The 22,652-nt window shown below is 41.7% G+C and overlaps 1 protein-coding gene across 4 annotated transcripts in view; it reads right to left on the bottom strand.

Moving 5' to 3' along the window:
- TEC (tec protein tyrosine kinase) overlaps window positions 1-19,309 on the bottom strand; it is a 47,950-nt gene extending 28,641 nt beyond the window's left edge. Inside the window, exons 1-2 of one of the 4 annotated variants that reach the window (XM_071556531.1) lie at window positions 19,189-19,309; window positions 4,799-4,980 (exon numbers count right to left, since the gene is read on the bottom strand). In XM_071556531.1, the coding sequence (XP_071412632.1) occupies window positions 4,799-4,936 (138 nt within the window). In that variant the 5' untranslated portion in view covers window positions 4,937-4,980; window positions 19,189-19,309. Of the gene's footprint in view, window positions 1-4,798; window positions 4,981-10,200; window positions 10,254-18,940; window positions 19,168-19,188 lie in introns of those variants that run through there. The other 3 variants (XM_071556532.1, XM_071556529.1, XM_071556530.1) reach the window with 3 other exon arrangements.
- Window positions 19,310-22,652: the final 3,343 nt, after the last annotated feature.

The raw sequence follows: 22,652 nt of genomic DNA, 5'->3' as shown, positions 1-22,652 counted from the left end.
CTGCTGTCTACATAAATGCGTTTAAAGCTGGCTTGGTAAGTCTACAATGCATATTTGAGAACATTGTACATATCTCTAGTCTTTCTGTCTGTAGCATATTCAGTTTTATAGTACATCTCCATACTCAGAGTAGGAAGATAGTTTACTTCTTTCCTACTTTTATACATTCATGACCACTACTCTGTGCTTGGAGACCAATTCAGTTGATTCTTACTACAATGAATTTCTGTCTTCATTACGCATGGAACCCATTCCATTTAGACTTCATTAGCCACTTTTGCAACATTAAGGAAAAAATACAGAAAATATTGTTTCCAACAATGACAACTGATAAACCATTAAGAGCTTCACAAAACAGCATTAACTCAGCCTTTTATATGCTCGTGATTGTTAGCCCCATAATGCACAATAGGGCAATGATGGCATTTCCCCAACAGTTACATTCACTAATTCTCAGAATTTATTATAAAAAAAGCCAAAAACTAGAAGATATTCCATCTTAAACAGAATATTCCTCTTTTCTGACATTACAAATTTATCTCCATGATGCTTAAGGCAAGTCTATTCCTGATGTATCTTTATTTTCCAGCTTCTTAATATCCACCTTTTTAATGAACCTAAAAGTGATACTTCTTCTGATTTTTTTATCCAACAACAGAATGCCCAGAAGAAATTAAGTCATAAAAGCCAAGGTCCTACTGCCTTCCTACACAAAGTGAGTTACCAGTGACATTTGCACAAGTGACCTAAACCAGGATTCTCCTTCCTCAGAATTCTGTGCTTTGAAATGAGTCCTGAAATTCAGCCTCTTCACCAATTCTGTAGTTATGCTCCATTGACTGTTCACACTCCTCCTCCATGACCTACAGCAGAGCAACATTTCTAAGTGCAGAAACTATATTTCTCCTTCTCATGGCAGCAGTGCAGTTCCAGCTTCATTGTAGGCACTTTGTACTATGACAGGGAGCCTGATCTGCTTGAAAGCACATATAGAAAGATTTAAATTGGTCATGAGCAAGTTAAAACAAGATTTCAGTCTGCTGCTGGTAGTCATGCTTAGGAGATAATCATTTATTGCTCCAAGTAGGTAATATGGCACATTGTCAGGACACAGGATGGAAAAAGCAGAGGAGAGTGCTTCTGTAATGTGCAGTTTCTGGTCAAAGAGCAAATGATGCCTGACTGCCAGCTGCAAAGAGCAATTAAACCTCTCAGCAGCATTTACAAGAACAATATTTGCTATGGTTGACTGCTTTCTGTTGTCGTAAATGTTCCATTTCTGTCACCAGACATACCAAATATCTAATTCTGGCACCTTATTTACAATCCTGACTGGCCCACACTTTGAGTATTGACTAATTTAGCTAACGAGATATAGTTTAATCTTGGTTTTAAAAAGAAGTGGTCTGATTATTCACATGCCCACAAACCCTGTATTTTTCTTGAACTGTCTAATGAACTCCCACAGAAGTTAAAATAAAACAAGAAAATACTTCAACTTGGCCAACAACCACACTGGGAATCATACACTTCCCTAGAGCAGAACTCAGCCATCCTTTGGCAGACTGCTACTACTGCAGTTATGGAATTAAAATGAGGGTGTGGGATGCTCTTGACTTGGGATTTCCATGTTTATCTTACCAATCTGGGCTTTGAATATTGCCAAGCCCAAAATGAGATCAGTCTATACTTATCCTTTCATCTGTCATGACTTTAAATTCAAACAGCATACACAGTATTCACATTTATTCCACCAATAAACCCCCAACTATTCATAGGGGGCAGAATTATTTTGATTTCTAATAACTTTTTTCCTCTTTATAGAAATGATCTCAGCCTGAATATGCTTATCTTACTGTAAATGCAAATTTATAGCCACTGGAATTGACTTTAAAAAATACCAAACATTTTTTCCATTTAAGTTGCCCAGTGACATAAAGGAATAACTACCACTGTGCCACAGAGATCTTAGTCACAGAGCAATTTTTTTTTCAAACAGACAAAAGTATTCAGTGTGCCCCTCTAGGATCAGAGCTCATTATTTTCAGACACTATTGTTAATAAAATAAAATGCTGATTAATGTTTAAAAGAATCTAAAATGAGAGGAACGGTGGAAATTAAAATAGTTTCAGGCTGGAAAGTTATGTGTCATGGCTGAGCCAGTCTAACAACCTGCTGATGTCAACAATTGGAGCATCCTGTTCTCCTCCAGCACCTGGCATGGCCTCTGGCACCCCGCTAATGCAGTTTGCTAACCCAGCTGAACACTAATCCAGCAAAAATAAAACCAGATCAAATATCTTTCTGCTGATTTAATTGCAGCCTTGGAGTACCTAAAGGGAACTTTCAGGAAAGACAGAGACTATTTATAAGGGCATGCAGCGACGGGACAAAGGGGAATGGCTTCAAACTGTAAGAGAGTAAAGTTTAGATTAGATACTAGGAAAAAATATTTACTGTGAGGGTGATGAGACACTGGAACAGGTTGACCAGAGAAGTAGTAGATGTCCCACCCCTAGAAGTGTTCAAGGCCAGGTTGGAAGGTGTCTCAGGACCAGTGGAAGGTGTCTCTGCCCATGCCAAAGGGGTTGGAACTAGATAATCTTCAAGGTCCCTTTCAACACAGGCCATTCTATGAAAATCAATTTTTTTCAGAGCAGTATGGATTCCAAGAAGTGCGAGGACCAATTCAAGTCAATGGGGGAGGCTAGCAAGGCTAGGACAGGGATAAGATGGGCCTTCCTGTTTCAGCAGCAAACTGATGGCCTACTGTAGGCATAATATTTCAGCCCAATTGTCTGTATCTTCGGCTGGAATATTTTAAGAAGTTACTGCCTCCTCAGCTGAAGACACTTGGCAGCCCTGCTCCATCTCACTGCAAATAAAACTTACAGTTTAAACCCCCTCTCAGACAGATTCACATGTCAGTCTCTTGGAAAGATACTTCAGCCAGAGGACATTAACCTGGAGGGCATCGGGAAAGCTGGAAGGGGAAAGCTGGAACTTCTTAAACGGTGACAACCAGACCTGCAAAACCTGCTTGTTACATTTCTATTTGATCTGAATGTGAGCTGACACAAGACAAGCATGGCAAGCCATGTTTCAGAGGCTGCTTAGCCCCCACCTCTTTATTACCTGGGAGAGGGAAAGAATACATATTTCAACTCTACAGTCAGAATAAACACACTCATTCATATTCCAAGGTTGAACAGCTGGATCCAGAGGGTGGTGATCACTGGCAAAAAGTCTAGTCAGAGGCCAGTAACTAGCACTGTACCCCAGGGGTCCAGTCTTGTTCAGTATCTTCCTTAATAACCTGGATGATGCGGCAGAGTGTACCCTCAGCAAGTTTGCTGATGGCACCAAAACAGGAGGAATTACTGATACACCAGAGGGTCATGCTGCCATCCAGAGAGGCATAAAATATCTGAAGGGAGGGTGCAAAAAGGATAGAGACTGGCTATTTCCAGCAGTGTCCAGTGACATGACTAGAAGCAGTGAGCACAAACTGAAAGACAAAGAGTCACCATCTGAACATCAGGAAAACAATGGTGAGGAGTTTTTACTGTGAGAGTGACTGTGCACTAGCACAGGTTGCCCAGCAAAGTTGTGAAAACTCCATCTACGGAGATACTCAACAGCCATCTGGATGCAGATATTCAACAGCCAGCTGATCCCAGGCAACCATCTCTGTGTGGTTCCGCTTGAACAGGAGAGCTTGGACCAGATAGCCTCCAGGGGCTCCTTTCAACCTCAGTCAGTCTGTGATTTAATTCTTAATCCCTGACTGTGTCAGGGAATGGCAGCTACACAGACTGCTGCGGTCTTGTAGCATGGTGAATTCAGTTCTGGTGCAACCACAAGGTCTGGCAGAGAAACATGCTTAGTAAGCCTTAGCTCTCTCCTGTACCCTCTTCTTTCATCAGGGGTAAAACAGCCGTCACAAGAGGTTGCAGGACTGCCTCCAGTAAGTTTCATTTGTTAAATGTCTTCCCAACACATACAGCATATTTCACTGGCTTCTGCAGCCATTTCAATCCCCCTCAGCATTGTGACAAATATGGAAAGTAACCTCAGCTAAGTGGAAAATCTCACTGCAGCACTGAGGATATGACAGGGCACTCTGGGGGCAGGTGACCTTGATGAAACTGAGTCTGGAGCTCATATGAAAAAATCCTGGTCTGAGGATTTGCATAGTTTACACTAATTATTTCTTGTGTAACTAAATTTACACAGAAAGTGGTAACAGGGATGAATTGCTTGTGTTGTTAAAGATAAATTATTTACAGCTTCATTTCAATCGCTGGGTTGCATGATCTACTCTAATGGATCTCATCTCAGCTGAACTTGGTCTGCAATGCACTGCTCCTATCAAATGCTCCTCCTGTTCAAATCCAGTTGATTCCCAGATGTTAAAGTAATGGCCTTCACAGTAACCACAGCCAGAAGCAACTATGATTTTAAATTTTCTATCTCTTTCCCACTTCATGAAAGCAGCAATCTTTCATCTCTCTGAAGAAAGAAATCAGTCTTGATGACCAGCTATAAATGCTGGTTTACGTCATTTCTGACATCCTGGATACATACTACTGCTCTGAGATCAACTTCACATGGACTATCAGATATGTTATCTACATCTCTGTCAATCTGCAGTATAAATAAGAGAAACAGAAGCTCACGTTCACTGCTGCAAATGATCATTTCCTCCATCTGCTCGTGACAGTATGACATACAGTAGGGAAAAAGCCAATATCATACAAAAGCAGACACTCTGTAGTACAAATCTGAGTCTCCTACCTCTGCTCGACCTTCGTAATATGTTAGCATGGACTTTGTAAGTACAAAAAGCCTCTCTTTGTAGTTTAAGGGAGAAGTCCTCTTCTTCTGCTGTGACCTTTTAATCAAAATCTCTTGTAGGATAGTAGTCGTATTCATTTCAGCCCCTTGTCAGCTCTCTTTCTAGCCATTGAACTCAGTTCCTGTGAAGACAAGAGGAATAAATCAGTATGTCATCTTTGGAGGATCACAGAGTTGGAGATTTCTGTGGTAAAAGATCTTCTACTTGTAAATGAAACTGTCTGAATATACAGAAAGCTGGAGTTCACCCTAAGCAACTGGAAGTTTACAAAAGTTAATTATTAGACAAAAAATTTCAGGCTTTTCTCAGCTGAGGTCTACACTGGCACATTCCAGGAAGCCAAAAGGTGTACGTGACTGGGATGAAATAAGGTAGAGTGCAGCCTGTGTCACAGAAAATATGGGTGAGAAGTCTGAAATGTCTTCCAGGCAAACAGCAGTGTACCTTTGTGCTCTTCACCACAAAGTCCTAACCTGTGTAAAAGTTATAATTGCTAAGGTCTGTCCAGTAACTAGCACTGTATAATGCCATTTGCAAAAGAGTGCCATATATAAAATGGAAGTTTATGGAACCATAGAATTTCCTGAGTTGAAAGAGACCCACAAGGATCATCAAACTCCTGGCCCTGCACATGACAGCCCCAAGATCACACCATGTGCCTGAGAGCATTGTCCAAAGCCTCTTGAACTCTGTCAGACTTGGTGCTGTGACCACTTCCCTGAAGAGTCTGTTCCAGTGCCCAACCACCCTCTGGGTGAAGAAACTTTTCCTGGTATCCTCCCCTGACTCAGCTTCCTGCCATTTCCTCAGATCCTGTCACTGGTCACCACAGGGAAGAGATCAGTGCCTGCCCCTCCTCTTCTCCTCACAAGGAAGTTGTAGACTCTAATGAGGTCTCCCCTCAGACTCCTCTTCTCCAGGCTGAATAGACCAAGTGACCTCAGCCACTCCCCACACAGCTTTCCCGTCACCATCTTCATTGCCTTCCTTTGGACACTCTAATACCTGAATATCTTTCTTACATTGCTGTGCCCCAAACTGCACACAATATTCAAGGTGGGGCCGCCCCAGTGCAGAGCAGAGTGGGACAATTCCCTCCCTCGACTGGCTGGTGATGCTGTGCCTGATGCCCCTCAGGACATGGTTGGCCCTCCTGGCTGCCAGGGCACTGCTGACTCATATTCAACCAGGACCCTCAGGGCGCTTCATAGTGCTGCTCTCCAGCCTCTTGTTCCCCTGGCTGTATGTATATCCAGGGTTGTCCTGTCCTAGCTGCAGAAACCAGAACTTGTTTTGGTTGAACTTCATAGAGCTGGCAATTGCCCAGTCCTCTGATTTGTCAAGGTCTCTCCATATGGCCTCCCAGCCTTGAACAGAGCCAACACCTCCTCCCAATTTTGTGTCACTGGCAAACTTTCCTATTACACCTTCAGGTCCTGCATCGAAGTAATTTATGAAGATGTTGAAGGGCACAGGGCCTGAAATGGAACCCTGCAGAACCCCACTAATGACCCGTCATCAGCCTGACGTAACCTCATTTATGGTAACCCTTTGTGCCTGAGATGGATCAGTAAAAGTAATTTTGAAAATTCACAACAAGTATATTAATGAAAATTTTCAGACACAAATGTTTGTTTAAAATCTGTCAATTTGAAAACAAAGAATGAAAGTTTAGTTTTTAGAAAATGTTAAGGATATGCCCTCCATCTTCTGTTTAGAAAGAGTTCATGCTGACCATCAAAATCAAGTCATTTACTTCTGATGGTTTTGGTCACTCAGTAACATCAGGATGCTTTGAAGTTCTACACCACGATTGATACCTGTAGGACAGATGTAGGAGTACTTAAAAACAAACATATCCACAGTTACTTTGTTTGCAAATCTAGCTCCAGGGTCCTGCCAGAGACATTGTCAGACAATCTTTCTGTTCTTTGCAGTGATGTCAGCTTAGACACAGCTGATCTCCTCCCTCATCTGCTTACTCCCTTCCTGTTGTGCCACACTGCCTTGTGTGGGTGCAAGCGTTCCTCCCACTGGGCTGGGAAGCAGGCTAGGGAAGGGATCCAACGAGACGCTTCATCACGCAGCACAGACAGCTGCCTGCACAGACTCATCAAATGAGGTGGCACAGAGGCAGCAATGAAAGGTGTGGGAAAGGTTGTGGAGAAGCTGTTCCAGAAATCTTTTTTCCCCTTTTTCTCTTTGCTCACTTTCTGTCAGCCCTGCCCATGGCACCACCTGGCCCCTGTCTTGAGCTGTGCTCCAAAGCCAGGGCAAGTCACAGGCACAGACCTGACAGCAGCTCAGGCTAGAGAAGCAGGGCTGGAAGCTGAAGCCATGGCTCAGCATCTGCTGAGGCACCAGTAACTATGAATAACTTCTCAAGTGGGTGGAGGTAGTAGGGGGATAACCTAAACCAAAGCCCTAGATTAAAATAACAAAATAATTCATTTTTCTCTTCAGGCAACACACCCTCAGTCTGGACAAAACCGTGCATTTCTTAGAATTGTGCAGAGACTCTTGAAAAACCACAGGCCACCTCACAACATTGCCTTACACAATTTAGTTTTTAATAAAATTAAACATAAACAAACTTACTTTGGTGCCTCTCAATTTCCTTTTGCCTAAACACATAACTAATTTCTATGTCAGTACATGAAATAACACATTTTCCCTTCAAATCTAGTCCTGATACCATGTTTCAACTCTTGGTTTGACCAGTTACACTCTGATATCCCACACTCCTGCCATTTCAACACCCAGGTGTAGTTGTTCATTGCTTTAAAATACCCTTTTCTTTTCAAGGACTATCTCTACATATGCTAAAAAAAACACTGTGGTTTACATGGAACTACAAAATAAGACCAAGTTAGGATGAATAAGTAAAAGACAATCATTGGACTGGAAATTGTGATTATTATGAACAATCTCTTTTCATTATTTCTCTTCTTCTGATATGCATACACACATACATTTTGCTGGTCCTGTCATATTGCACTCCTGGGACGAAGGCAGATCTTTTTTAATTAGTAATTGTCTTGATTACATTCTCTTAACTACTAAAGCTGCCCAAGGCTGATTTATTGCCCTTCTAAAAAAAACCTGGCAATCTTAAAGGTAATTGTGGAAGGAAGAATACTACCATGAACTGAAAATATAAACATTGTTCAAAAAAATAAAAGGCAATATTAACTTTCAGACCAACTGAATGCACACAAAAGTTCAGGGTTCCCATCTCAGGTTCTCCTACTCAAAACAGTTCTGTTCTCGATAGTAAAAATTCTCTATTGGCACTTTAGAAAAAAGTAAGTGTTATCCATCTTAAAAACTGTGATGTCAGAGATCCCTAGCGTGCTGCACTGGAGAGCACAAGAGGGAATCAAAATTAACTGTGATTTCTCAATACTGATAATGCTCAAATATTTCATTTTCCATCAGCCCTCTTTGGTCACATTAACACTACACAAGGTGCAAAAATACTTTTGACAAAATCAGGGTTAAAAAATAAAAATGTCAAAAATGTAATTGGCCAATGTCTGCACCTGGTTGCTATACTGAATTACCTCTGCTATGGAGATCTCAGCAGATTAGAACCAGTTTTCCAGGTCACAAGATCAGCCTTTGAAACAGCATTTGGTGACTGAAACTTCTTTTTTTGAGGTTATTTCCAAGTCAATGGCTTCAGACAGATTTCTGTCTCAATAAAAAAGGTTCAGGACAACTGCATTCCCATTTATTATTCTGAGAGTTCTTTTCCAAAATTCCAACACTCCATTAAGAAGCCCCTGTAAAAGCCACCCTTACCTCTTATAAAACCCATTTATCACTACTTTGCCTCAGTACAGTTTTAGATATTTTCTGCACATTTCCTCACCAAATACTCCATTGTTCTCAGACACCTCTCAGAATGTGAAGCTGTTTGCATAACACATTGTTATGTTATCATAAACAGCTGTGGGAATTTCATGCTGACACCCATATAAACTTTTAACAGTATGACTCCTGACAACAGTTTTTCCAGTACCCAATCAACCTTGGTTACATGATAACAAATATGATCTAATTTGCAGAGATGCTGAAGACCCAGAATTTTGACTGAAATCAGAAAGAGTTACACATTCTCAGCTTTTTTTAGGGTGGGAAAACATTCTCAACTTAAAGTATCAAAAAATCTGCATCAACTTGCACTATCTTTGCATTACACAAATATTCACCTCTACAGCCATGAAGTCACTAATGAAAACAACAGTCACTAAGAAACTAATGAAAACAACTGTTCAAATAAATCTGATAAGTTGATATTGGTCAAGATGTACAAAGTACGTTTTCACTTGTAGACAGAGCTTCTTATTCATGTCACCTTTCCCAGTTTTCACCAGGGAAAATTGAGGCATTAAGTGATGTGGTAAGCTCAGGTGTTTCAACACTACCCATACATCTTCTGGTTCCCACTCCCAGCTCCTGGATTGTGTTTGTTTATTGAAACAATTAGTCACCGTAAGCCGGTTGGACGGTGAGCGCCTGCAACATTCAAACAGTGCAATTAACGTATGAAAGTCCCAGTGGAAGTTCTTGTGAGTAGAAAAGAGAAAGTGCATCTCAATCTGCCCAGGGCTCCTCTGACCCAAGCACAATAAGTAATTGCCACTTTCTATGGCACAAAGCTTTGTAACACACCTAGTCATGGAGGGGTTCACGAGACAAATGGCATTCTGAAAAACACACTTAGCACAACAGCGATAAAACAAACACCACAAGGAAACATTTGTTTGTGGCTCAAAACAAAAATAAAATCAAGGTGGAACTGTCTTCTGGGCTTCAACACCTTACTAATAGCAACATTTCCCTAGGAATTTGGGTCCTTTAGTGTAAAGTCTTAATGCTAGGCTGATGAGCATTCGAGACAGAGAATCCCTCTAATAAACCAACATCCTCAGCTTTCTGACTTGGGTGTCGTGTATCCTGCACAACAGCTTTTTGCCAGATTTGGGACACATCAGTCCAAGCCAGTAGCAATTCCAGATCTGGATATTTAAAACTGAAAACACATCTCATAGGGCAGTACATTAATAAAAATTATACAATATTCACTAATTCAATTTTTAAAGTACCAAAATTTGAAACACATAGGCAGTACCTTGTAATTCTGACTCAAATATTTAAGTCTTTCAGAATACTTTGTTTCTCCTTCATTTTAATTATTTCAGATAAGTTTGCTGAACAAGCTCATACCATGTCCCTGCAAATGGCTGCAGCGAGGTAAGAGAATAGGCAGCACAATGTCTCTCTGGGTGGAGAGCAGAAATAGCGCAGAAGGAAGAAGAAAAGGAGAACTCCTTACCCTGTTTTTTCTGATGGAGCATCTGCTGCTTTATCATGAAACTACATAGTGAGTTACATGGGAATAGTTATTTACATAAGTATCCAGCACAGACTTATTTGAATAATTACTACTCAGCGTAAGCAAGGGTTGCAAAATACACTCTTGTATTGTCGTTTTGACCTACATCTGAGATTGCAATTTCAAACTCAAAAAAACCCAAACCCAAAACTAACTTAATAATGTCTGTTCAAAAGGAAAATTTCACAGAAATACAAATACAAAAGAAATATACTTCAGCAAAGTCTGCCATAATTTTAAAATTCCAATTGAAGGGGGAAATACTGTCATGATATCTGAAATGTATCACATGCCAGAAAAAGCAGAAGTAAAAAATACTTAAATTTACTTTTTTTCCTCCTGTCTTTTTTTTTTTAAAGGCAGGCTCAGAGAAACCACTTCTATCATATGCAAGTTTGGATTTTTTTAACAGAGAGAATTGGAATTTTGGGGGACTACTTTCTAATAAATTTCAAAATTATATCTAAAGGTTTGCAAAATCTTAGTCTCTCCTTGAAAATCAGCCAAACAATAACTGGTTAATTTTATATCTAATCCAACTCTGTGAAAATAAAATTTGTATTTGCCTCACTAAATTTAAGTTGAAAAGTAAACTGGCTAAGGGGTAACTCAGTGACAATTCTGACTGAAGACTCTGAGGTAACCATGTGATGTTGCAAAATAACCTCTATTCTGCTGAAAGGTATACATGTATGCACAACAGAATGAGTATTTTATCACAACCAGAACCAGTTTTCCAAAATTCCCTGGAAACAGGCTTTCTACATTTAAAAAAAAATACAAGCATTTGTTTCCTTTTAGCATTATAACTTAGGTAGTTGGGACAAGAAAAGAAAACAATGCTGGAAAATGATGGTCCCTCTAGACAGGGTCAGTTGGCATCAAGGTGGTTCATCACACCAAACTGAAGCATCAACTCATCAACCATTGCAACAGAGAAGTAAAGCCAAAGAGCACAGAACAGCTCAGGAATTGTAAGAGCATCACAAGGATTTCTTTCCCCTTACAATGATAATTTAGGAGAATGACATGGAAATGTCTCCAAATACTTAAAAACTCAGCCATTGCTCTTTATTGGGATTTCCTGTAAGCAACACAGTCCAAGTACTAAGTTACCCTTTAAGAGCTTTATAGTGCACCTTCTTAACAAACAAATTATTTAGGAAAGGAACTACTGCTTTATGAAACAGAAATTACATTACATCACCTATGATGTGTAAAATATGTTGACATGGGTATTTTTTTCTTTGAATTATTTAGTACTGAGTTAGCAACCAAATAGTGGGTTAGCATACATAGGATGGACTGATCAATTTTCATTCCTCTATAGCTGAGTACTTGTAGCTTTTCTTATTTCTTGCACATAAAAGCTCCTACAAACTTTCATTGACTACTTTGCCTTCAGTTTATTCAGATCAAAAACCTTTTTATCATTTGTAATGTTCTTTGCTGATAGACAATAAAGGTGAAAATTAGTTTGGGATACATGAAAGCAAGGCACAAAAAAAGACTTTGAAACATCAATATTTTATATTAACCCTTAAAAGGGAGACAGCAGATTTTACCAGGTCCCAACTTTGTGGCTCAAGTTTATTTTATTCCAAATACCATGTATCAAGCAGAGTGAAAACAACTTCATTTCCTGCTGACATACAGCAGGTGTTGCCCTCTGTGGTGCCATCACCAGGATTTCAGGATGGTGCAAGGAGTTTGATGGCAGCTGGCCAGATGAGGCACAGCATAAAGAGATTTGCTTCTCACTTGTGCAGCATAAAGATCTGGTGAAGAATATTGGTTTGGTTTACTTGCTCAAAAATAAGTGATGCTCAGCTGACAGAGAAGAGGTAAAAGATAAAGCAAGAACTAAAAGGGAAGGTCAGAGTCTGAACCGAGAAGAGGCAAAAGGGATACTGATCCCTCTTACACGTTTATGTACGTTCAAAAGGAAACAGTCCTCTTTATTCTGGCAAGTTTTTTCAAAGTGAGCTTAGAGAGGGAATGAAAGAACTACCTCCAGACTGGCATGGCATTGGTTTGGAGGAGCAGAAGTTCCAAAAGAACAGAGTCTACATACTTCACTTCTACGTAGACCAAGGCTACTCCACCAGTTCCCTGCTGGCCTGTGGCACTGGGTGGACTTTTACTAAATCAGAGCTGCTGCCTCAGCCTTCTTTTCAAAAATCTGCTGCCGATAAGAAGGGAAGAGAAACAATAACATCCACTTACAGGCAAAGAAGAGATTGGCAAAGGAAATGGGCGAAGCTTGTGTAAAAGCTTTTCCTACTTGTCCAGAAAGCCAGAGGCTTAGAGGGCTAGAAAAATAAAAGTTCTATTAAATTAGAGGTTGAACCTAACTTTTAGGAATCCTAAAGCTCAGCATGAATTAGGAGGACAATTGCTACTGTACACAAAACTGCAAATCTGAGAAAAACAACTTAAATCTATGGGGAAGAAAAATATAAAAAGAAAAGAGGTCAAGAGTGCCTGAGGCTAATTCATCTTTTTAACTACAGTAAAGGACTCAGTTTAACTCACTTTCTTCACAATTTGAGTTTGTTTTTCCAAATGTTATACAATCTCAGGTGAGCACATGATCTATTACACCAAAAATAAGCTTAATTTATTTCATCATTCAAGACACTCTTTTGACATGGTCTAACTAAAAGACTGTACTACATACAAATTATGACTGGGTTATGCATAGGGAATGACTAATCCTTCCTCAGTTACTTCTCTTTCCAAACACTCCAAGAACTTTTTCCTTAAACAACTGTTTGTTCTCCAACTACTAAAGAACTAGTTGTTCTCCACCCACTAGACTATGTGGAAGCTACCCAGTAAGAAATACTTCAATAATAAACTGAGGAGTTTCTACTGAAGAAAAAGCTGTGAAGTTCACTCAGATGATGAACTACTGGCCACATCTCACATGTTCACTGTTGGATATATTTACCCTCAAAGTCTTTATTTTGAGGTATTATTACAAGGTCACTTGATAAGTGTTGCTTTTTCACACCTACTAGCCCCAAGAGAAAGTGCTGATATTTCTAAAGTTACAGGTCAGACAGAACTCAAGGTAGCAAGGAGGGATAACAAATACTGCAAGCTCTCATTAGTCAAGCTTCCCCTGTACTCTTTTCACCAGGATAGGTCCCCTCTGCTACAAAACAAGCACAAGAGATAGAAAACTAAATGAACAACCATTCACATTTTGCCTGAGATGCTGTACTACTGTTCCCATATCTGGCAAAGCAGTGTTGTTGGCAAAGTCAGCATCCTTATCTTGTGATTCCAGTTGCATTGATTTTGGCTGGAGTTAAGTTTCTTCACAGTGGCTAATATGTGTCTATGTTTTGTAATCATGCTGCTCACAGTGCAGATAATGTAGAGATGGCTTTATTATTGCTAAGCAGTGCTAGCACAGAACCAACATCTTTTCTGCTTTTCATACTGCCTTTCTGGCAATGAAGTTGGGGTCCCTTGGGAAATCGGAAGAAGACACAGCTGAGACAGCTGACCCCAACTGACCAAATATTCTGTACCATATAGCATCATGTTATATAAATCAGGGGGAAGAAGTTTGGAGTTACAGCATTTGTCTTCCTAAGAAACTGTTATGCATCATGTGTAAGTATTAATTTAGGGAAAAAGTTTCTCACTGGATCTGTAAGTAAACACAAGTGAGGCAGTGCTTTGGTCTCATGTTTTCCCTTTCCACTCGTTAATGCAAGCTAGTGAGCCTCTCTAGCAAAGCAGCTTTTTATCTCTGCTCTCCTTGATGTCTTCTTACATGTTGAGCTCTTTCAACTATCGTGAGTTAAACAGGGAATGAGAGCACTTATCAGGAGTCACAAGACATTTATTGTCTCAAGGAACAGCGTTCAGCTTAAACTCTTTGGGACATTCAATGAGATCATTAATGCTTGGTGGTATCTTTCTCCACTCTGGTTATTAATGGTGAGATATAAGAGTATTACAGAAGGGGCATCACCAGAAACTGGACTGCCACAATCTAGTCTCATAGAGGTCAAAATTAGAGGAGGTAAAGTTAAGGCATTGCAAAGGTAAGGTAAGACAGTCCTTTATGGTTAGGTCTCAGGTTTTTATGGAGAGTGCCTGCATCACACTGACTTTCAGAGTAGTTTCAGTTTAAAAGATGCAGAAAAGTAACTAAATAAAATTGCGGGAATTTTGCTGCTTGCCTATGACTTTTATTTTTTCAATGAGAGTGCTTCATTCTTGGAAGGAGTGCCTTGGTGGGAAGAGAAAGCTGCTGTGGTGACAGAGGAGCCATCTGCAGCCCCCAACACAGGACAATGGCCCTCCTCACACTGCTCTCACAGCCCACAGCCTTTCACTGTGCCATTCTGTCAAACGCCCCACTAATAAACCAGACCCGCAACAGTTCATCTGATCTGACACATCAGTGCTGTAAATATGCCTCCTTCCAACAACTGAACTTGCTATATGCAAGGACCACTGAGGATGACTGAGAGGTCACTAACCTGCAAGCCTGATGCCAGCCCTCAGCACCGGGGAGTTGATTCTCATGGGTGACCATGACAAAGCAAACTGAAACAGCCTGGCCAGCCATGATCTGAATGAGACAGTGGCTTGAAAGGAAAGCAAAACCACATGTGGCTCCAGAACTAAACACATCTCATAACAAATTACGTGTAAGCAAGCTAAATTCAAATTGCACTTGAATCTATGGGGAATCAAAATATAAAAAGTAAAGAGTTCAACAGTGCCTGAGGCTATCCTTTTTTGCTAAAGAAGTGTAATAAAGTGACAGTTTTGAACCAGCCACTTTTAATACCTCAGTGTTAGATTTCTTCAAGCTAAAAAACATTCTTTTAAGTATCTTTGCTGCATATAGTTTAGGTAGAAATTTTAATTCCAAAAGATCCCAAAGTATACTTCAAATTACATAGGATTTTTACCTTAAGAAGGGCTGAAACAGGGTAGTCCAGTTGACATTCTGGTGCTTTGCCTACAGAAGAGGAGTTGTGACTGCAAACACAGCCAAACACTTCTTCCAGTCATGAAGAGCTGAGTCCCATCGCTGGCCTCAGCAGATGGGAAACAGATCTTGTACAACAGCTGTTGGCCAGACTGAGACTCTCAGAGCAACTCCTCTCTCTGCAGCAGGCTCCTAAAAACCATGTCTCCTGCCCACCATACTGAGGCTGGACCACACCAAGCTAGGCATGAGCTTTACTGAACCACCCAGAATAGAGAACAGTCATCCAACCAAGAGGCATCTTTTCAGCAATATCATTTTCCTCCTAAATGTTTGAGTATTGTCAAAACCAAAGACTTCTCCTAGCTCACATAATTCTACATAGGAAAGGCAAACCCCGCCCATGGTGGACAGACCTACTTTCATAAGGCTTCTGCAACACCTCCTGAGATTTCACGATCCCATCTGAACACAGTGGCCACTACACAATGCTTGCCAGGAACACATTTCTCCTTACTCCATTTCACCTCCATGACCAGGAAATTGCAAAAACCTACTCCCCTCTCCATAAAGCACCTCCTACAATGAGACTCACCTCTCCACATGTAAGAAATTATCTATCTGTTTTTCTAGGTTTTATCTCACATGGTGTTTTCCCTGACTCTGAATCACAGCCCATGCTCCTGAGCTGGGGCAGGGGATGACTGAGAACTGCCAGTGCTGTAATAGCCACGGGGCAGTGGTCAATCACAAGCCTCTGCTCCCCAGTTCCTCTCCTGCCACACCAGAAAAAGGGCAGACCTGTCCATCCAAACATTAATTTACATCACTTGCACACCACTTTCTTTCCTAATGCTTTTTTCTTTACAAAATAGACTTAAAAACAGCCCAGAAGCAGTAGAGCAGAATGCTGCTCTGCCTGACAGCTAGCAAAGCAAACGGGTGATTTGCCTTTGGAAATAACACCATCTATTAACCAAAATCCATTTCTTGAGACCTGACTGACCATTTGCTAAAAGCAGTTTTATTGGTTTCTGGAGAGTTGTGCCCCCTTTATATCAGTATACCTCTAATGTCTAGGGCTAATATGAGGCCCTAGCCAGGAGAATGAGAGTAAATGGGGTTGATCCCTCTGCAGTGAGGAGGTCTGTCAGGATGCAGCTAGTGTAGTGAGAGTCTTTCCCTTGCATTTTGCATAATGGAGGACAGTATAGGTATCTGCAGATCATTTAATGAACATCATTCTAATTTCCATGGTGCACAAACTAACACTGGTGACACTTTTTAGCCAACGTATTGGTAATTGTGTGGAAATAGTTGCATCTATAGAATAATAAAAATATATGTAGCATAAATCCAAAAATATAACAGATGTCCTTCAGGAACACCTGTGTTCTTTGAAATGTAAGAAAATCCACCACCTCAGGTTTTCTTCACCATGCCAACCTGTACTTCACTCTGTCCAAGTACTGCTTTCCAAATCTGTCAATTTTCATAGTGATACTTCCTTATTTTTTCTGCAGGAGAGCCATTGTTAACTGCTGCAACTGATTCTTTGCCATACCCAAACCTGCCTTTTTTTAAAGCACAGTTCCAAGTTCAGCAGTGAAAAGGTAATAGGTTACTGAAAAAAATTCAAACCAAGCAAAAGTAGAAAAACATCTTAGACATCAATGGTTAACAAAGGCTAAAAATTATTTTCCATGATCTTTGCATTGACAGCAGGCAGCACAGACCTCTATTGTTTAAGAAACAGAAAATGTTTTGCATATTTGAGGTATAAATATTTGTACAAAACTTACACCATGATGCACCTTATCTTCTGCATGCAGTTTATAAGTTAACACAACACAGAAGAAATTAAATCTACAACAGGTTGTACCTTTATTTGGTGGAGTGGAACACTTTTCTTGATGCTTCCAAGCAATTCTGTGAAAGTAATCACTTTTCAGTTGTTTTAATTTTAATTACAGGATATTATGGCATTACTATCATGGAATTGCTGACTACAATGTTGTTTCAGGGCTATATGAAAAAGTATGGAGCTGATATATTTATCAGCTTTATTATTTTTCTCTCTTTTCATGCATTGTTGGCAGTCAGCCAGGTTACTGGATACAGTGCAATGCCAAGTACACAATGACTACAATGCCTATAGCTAAGAATTAAAATGTACCTTAACTTAGAACATAACTCTAGCTGCCTCACAATCAACAGTTTAAAAAGATTTCAAAGATTTTAAAATTCTATATTAGCATTCAAAGAAAAAAAAAGAAGAGAAAATGGTGGTACTCCTATAAATTTTGAAGAGCTAGTAAAATCAGGTCTGGCAGTTGAGAACTAGAGGTCTTTCAAGACAGAGCTCTAACTGGCAATATGTTTTTGATTTTCACACATTTGAGATTACCTTATTAAAACAAAAAAGGTGTCAAATATAACTATGCTGCTCTGCTTTCAGTGGTTTCAGCAGACAAGTTCACTTAGAAATAATTTGGTTCAAAACAATCATAATATTCATTTAGAAATTTAGAGGAACGTGTAAAGCACCTTTTTATCAAGGACTAAATGAAAAGATGTGACTATTCCAGGATAAGATGTCATTTCTCAATAAATAAAAACATAAAATAAAACCTAGAGAAACATGAGGACTACCAGAGGAGAATCTGACAGAAACTGTGCTCTTTCCTGCTGCAGTCCCCTTAAAAACCATAACTACCAAATGGCTATGAGTAACACCCTGCACAGGAGCTACCTCCCCACCTACAAGAACAGTACCCAGGAAACAAGACCAGAATACCTAAAAGGCCTCTTCTGCACAGGTGGCATGATCTGAGCGGCACAGCTGGTGTGTCGAAAGAGGAGTGTGTGCAGTCACTCTGGGCACCCTCTCAGCTGGGAGCCTGTTTGTATGTGTGCTGCTTTCTGATGGCCCCAAATACTCTAAATGTTTATATAACACCAGTAAGTAATAACCCATCTTCCAGTCACTGGAGGGTTCTAAGAAATGAAACAACTTCACCCTCTATCAAAGGTGAGACAGTCAGATAAAGTATCAGCAACATTAATTCTAAAACGAAAACAAATGCTCCAAAAGGAAGTACTCGCAAGACACCTTTTTATCTGCATTTCAGCTAGTCAGTTTTTCCATCTGTACAAGCTACAGTCTCACTTATTTGACCCATAAAACAATCCTAAGTATTTCAGATTCACATTTGCCACAGTAAGGTACGCATCCAAGCAGGGAGCTCGTGGCCATGCCTACACTAAAAGCTCAGTTTGCAGCTTAAGTAACTCCAGGTTCCAAGTTACCGGGATGCAGAAAGGGTGCCTGAGGAAAAGCACCATGCGAGTCCACCCGCTTACTGCCCGAGCAGCAGGTATGCTGTATTTCCAGCACGAGGGACTGTAAGACATTCGCTGCCAAGAACGGATAACCCCTCTGTGGGACAGAAAGCAGGGGGAATTATTAGGATGACTGAACTCACGCACAGGGCAAATTTCGCCCTGAGATGAGGCGGAAGAGTCTTAGTAAAGCACAGTGGTTACATGGATGTAAGGAAAGACTCAGAGAAGAAAGTCGCATAAAGAAGGAAATATTCAGCAATGTTGGCTTTCAAACGCATTTCACAGTCTGGGCAACAACCCCTCATGTTACACAAATTACATCAATTTTAAGCAAAGGTTTAAAAGGCAGCTTTTGTAATTGCTCCCGCTTACAGGTCCGTGTGACACCTCGACGTCGAGGAAGCGGTCCCTCCGCTCTTGTGGCGCCGCACACTTCTGAAGCCGCAAACAGCGGCCGCTGCGGTGGGCTCCGTGAACCGGCACCCCCCGAGACAGGGCCGTCCGGGGAGCGGACGCGGCTACCTGCGCTGCGGCAGCCCCGGTGGCAGCGCGGAGGAATGAACCAGCCCCTGTCCCTGCGAGGAGCGCCCACAGAATCGCTAGCCCCGGCTCCGCCTCACCTGCGTGTCCCGGCCGGCGCGAAAGAAGAGCTGGCGCCGGCGGCGCGGAGGGAGACGGAAGGAGTGAGGCAGAGGAGGGAGGCAGAGAGGCACCGCACTGCCCCGCTCCGGTTCGGGAAGGCACCTCCTCCTCCCGCCGAGCGCGGCTCTCCGCGGGGCAGCGGCGGAAGAAGCGGCGGGGGCGGCCCCTGCACAGGGTCCCCTCCCCTCCGGGTGCCCTACGCGCCCCGGGCAGGTGCCGAACGGCGAGAAGCTGAAGTAAGAAGGTGTTCCACGTCCGACAAACCCTGCGGGAGCTGCCCAGAATCGTGTTGAAGTACAAGAAAAAGGCAAATTACACAACTTGGAGCAGGCTGCAAACTTTCCCCCAAAATCTAGGTGCTTAGAACCAGCTGGCTTTAAATTGTGTGTAAGCATTGCTTTGGCGCAGACATTTCTCATTCCAAACAGCGGTGAGAGTGAGCACTCGCAGGGCTGCGGGGTGGGCTGTGGGGAGGCAGTGGGCACAGCACTCCCCCATCTCGAGTGGTCTGTGCACCCCAAGGCTGCTCCTCTTTAATGCATTTCACAGATCTGCTCTTGCCCCGGTGGCCCCCAGGGTGACAATGCCTTCCTTCATAATTATCCATATGTAACAGTCACATCCAGCCACCCCAAACCTCAGATACTGATCTACAGCCAGAATAATTGATGTGACTTTTTGTACACATCAGGTGCCTGGGTTGAACTTCAGGATCTGTAGTGAAATGTTACACAGGCTCTCTTTTTTACCTCTTTCTCTTGGCCCAGCCTGACCTATAGGAACTTGTCACTCTTCAAAACCTCATTGAGAGAAATGCCAAGTTCAGTGGAAATACATCTCTCACATTTGTGTCAGTCTAGAGGAAAGCAAGCAGGATCTATGCTGCTTACAAGCAAATTGTTCTGTTGAGACTGGTGTGTAATAGCTGCATCAACAGAGACTTCTTTCTGTTCAGTTTGGAGGAAATTACTTACAGTCTGTTTTCACTTGGGGGATTTCCTCCAGCTTGCGCTTTTGGCACTGTGGCCATGTGTCCCATGCCTGTCATGCTACCGCTGAGCCCCTGGAGTCACAGGCTGAATCCCCAGTGTGTGGGGCTGGTCTGGTATAAATACACAGGCAGCCTCTATGCAGCCACTTCATGATGACCAGTACCACCAGCCCTCTCTCATCACCCTCCCTCCCCTCCATACCCACACATTCGTGGTAGCACACGCTCAGGTGTCCATGCAGACCTTCTTACCCTCTGCCACTGGTGCAGTCAGTTTTGGAAAACAGGGAGCTACTGCTTCAGTTTTCAAGCAGTGGCAGTTAGAGCACTCCTTACCCTGCCTGCTGCTGCTGCAGCACAAGGAAAGGGCCATAAAACCAAACAGTTGCACAAGGAGGGACCTGAAATAGTTTTACCCCATCGGGTGCCATTTCTGAGCTCTGGAAAGAAGTGTTGTCTAGCAGAGAGTGATTGTGTGTTATGCTACAATATGACTTAACCAGCAACATTTACATCACTTCTGAGACTTCACTCCAGAGCTGGAGCAGCAATGGGATGGGCAGCAGAGCACATCTCTGTGGTCCAAAGCACATTCTGCTATTACCATGCAGAAGGTGTCCTTCTTATGACTACTGATCAGAGGTTAAACACTTTGATGTTGATTGGTCAATTAACAGAGCATTTGTGGTGGACTTGTGGATCACAAATTTGCTTTCAAGCTTTAAGGAGCTTGCAATTCTCAGTTCTAATAATGTTCTCTTTTCCTCTCCACCTTCTTGTACTGCAATGGCAGACAAAGACATCAGAAGGACAGTGGGATCAAAGCAGCTACAGGATGTCACTGCTCCAGAGGACAAGATTAGACCTCTGAGAGACTGAAGAGGGTTGGTCACTGCCTGAAGGCTGGGCTCAGACTAGCCATGCTTGCCTTGATTTATAACTGCTCTGGGCTGGACAGCAGCCATGAGAGCAAGGGAAAGAGCTCTGCAAAGATCAGGTGGCAGAGGATGAGGACATCCTTAGCAGCCTTCAGGAAGTTCTCAAAAGTATGCTGAGCACATGCATTGAGGAAAGGCTCAAATGGTCTCAAGAGTTTCTGGAAAAACTTTGGGAACTCTTTCCAAAAAAATGTGTAGAAAGCAGCACCCATTTTTCTGTGTGGCTTCTCATGGTTTGGTCAGTGAAGCATCTTTTGGATTTCCACTACACAGTTTTGGTTTCTCCTGGCCTTTATGCCTTAACTCTTGTTAAAGAGAGCACATGGCATGATTTGAATGTGAGAGACATGACAACCCCTGCACCGTGTCAGAGTTTCCAAAATTACTTGGGGAAGGAGTTTTCATTTTGCAAGGAGTGTTTTGTTTTCCTTCTGTGCTTCATAAATATCTAAAAATGTCATCAGCAGAGCTACTAGTATGTTTTGATCTAATGTATTTAAAAAGCAAAAGTACTGTTCAAATATTATGCTTCCTTTATGCTTCTGGCTTACAGCCATGAGGGGACTGAACTTTCTGTTCAGGGACACGTTTGGGGTTCATGATTTTTTTAAAAGTTCATTTTACAGAAAGAGCAGCAAGTTGGAACCATAAATTATTTAATTTCTCTAAAATTTTACATTTAGAACTATTATGCAAGCTTGGGGAATGCAAAAAGGTGGGGATATTTCAGGGCTTTGAGTCTATTTGCCAAAGAGCTTGGTGTCACTTGCTGTTTCCATTTTAGAAGTTAAGGCCCCCGGTGGGCTGGGGTGGCATGGCATCCATCTCTGGACTTCGGGGATCAGATCATTTATTGATTGAGCATTTTCTTTGGTAAGTCCCTGGGGACTCAGTGAACTGAAATGCCATAGTCATGTCTCTCTTTTGGATTAAAGGCACTCAGGTCCCAGAGTAGTTGATTTTGCTCCACTACAAAGGAAGGTATAGCAGTGAAGAGTTCTTGTGGCAGACCACCCCTCTCTAGGAGGAAGTCTCCACTTTCAGAAAGACTGAGGCTTATGAAATTTCAAGCTCACATATAGTGTAAAGTACCAAAGAGTGAAAGAAAAAAAATCATGATTTGGATGGCAGCTTTAATAGACTGTATTTTCCAGAAGCTATTCACCTATTGATGCTTCATCATCTCATAGTTCATACCTGTCCTCTCTTTGAAGCCAGTGTTGTTCTTTTGGGTGAGCTCTTGAGTTCAAAAAGCCACTCTGTGCAATCCTTCAGGTCAGAGAGAGGCACCCCTGCCAGTTCCTTGGTCACAGAAAGGCTCTTCCTCTTTTTCTTTCATGCCTGTCAAATGCTCTTCAACCCTTCTTCATTTCCCAGAGGCTTCTGTGAATTCAGTTACTGGGCATTTCCTTTGTTTATTTCTCTTCCCTCCCTTGCTGTGGGCAGAGATAACAAACAAGAGTTTTTCTCACTCTTAAGAGGGAACCCTGTGAATAAGAGAAAAATTACAGTA

The sequence above is a fragment of the Pithys albifrons genome, chromosome 5 (assembly GCF_047495875.1).
Source record: "Pithys albifrons albifrons isolate INPA30051 chromosome 5, PitAlb_v1, whole genome shotgun sequence".
Lineage (NCBI taxonomy): Eukaryota > Metazoa > Chordata > Aves > Passeriformes > Thamnophilidae > Pithys > Pithys albifrons.
The sequence above is the reverse complement of the archived record's forward strand: the minus strand, read 5'-3'. Positions and strand labels throughout refer to the sequence as shown.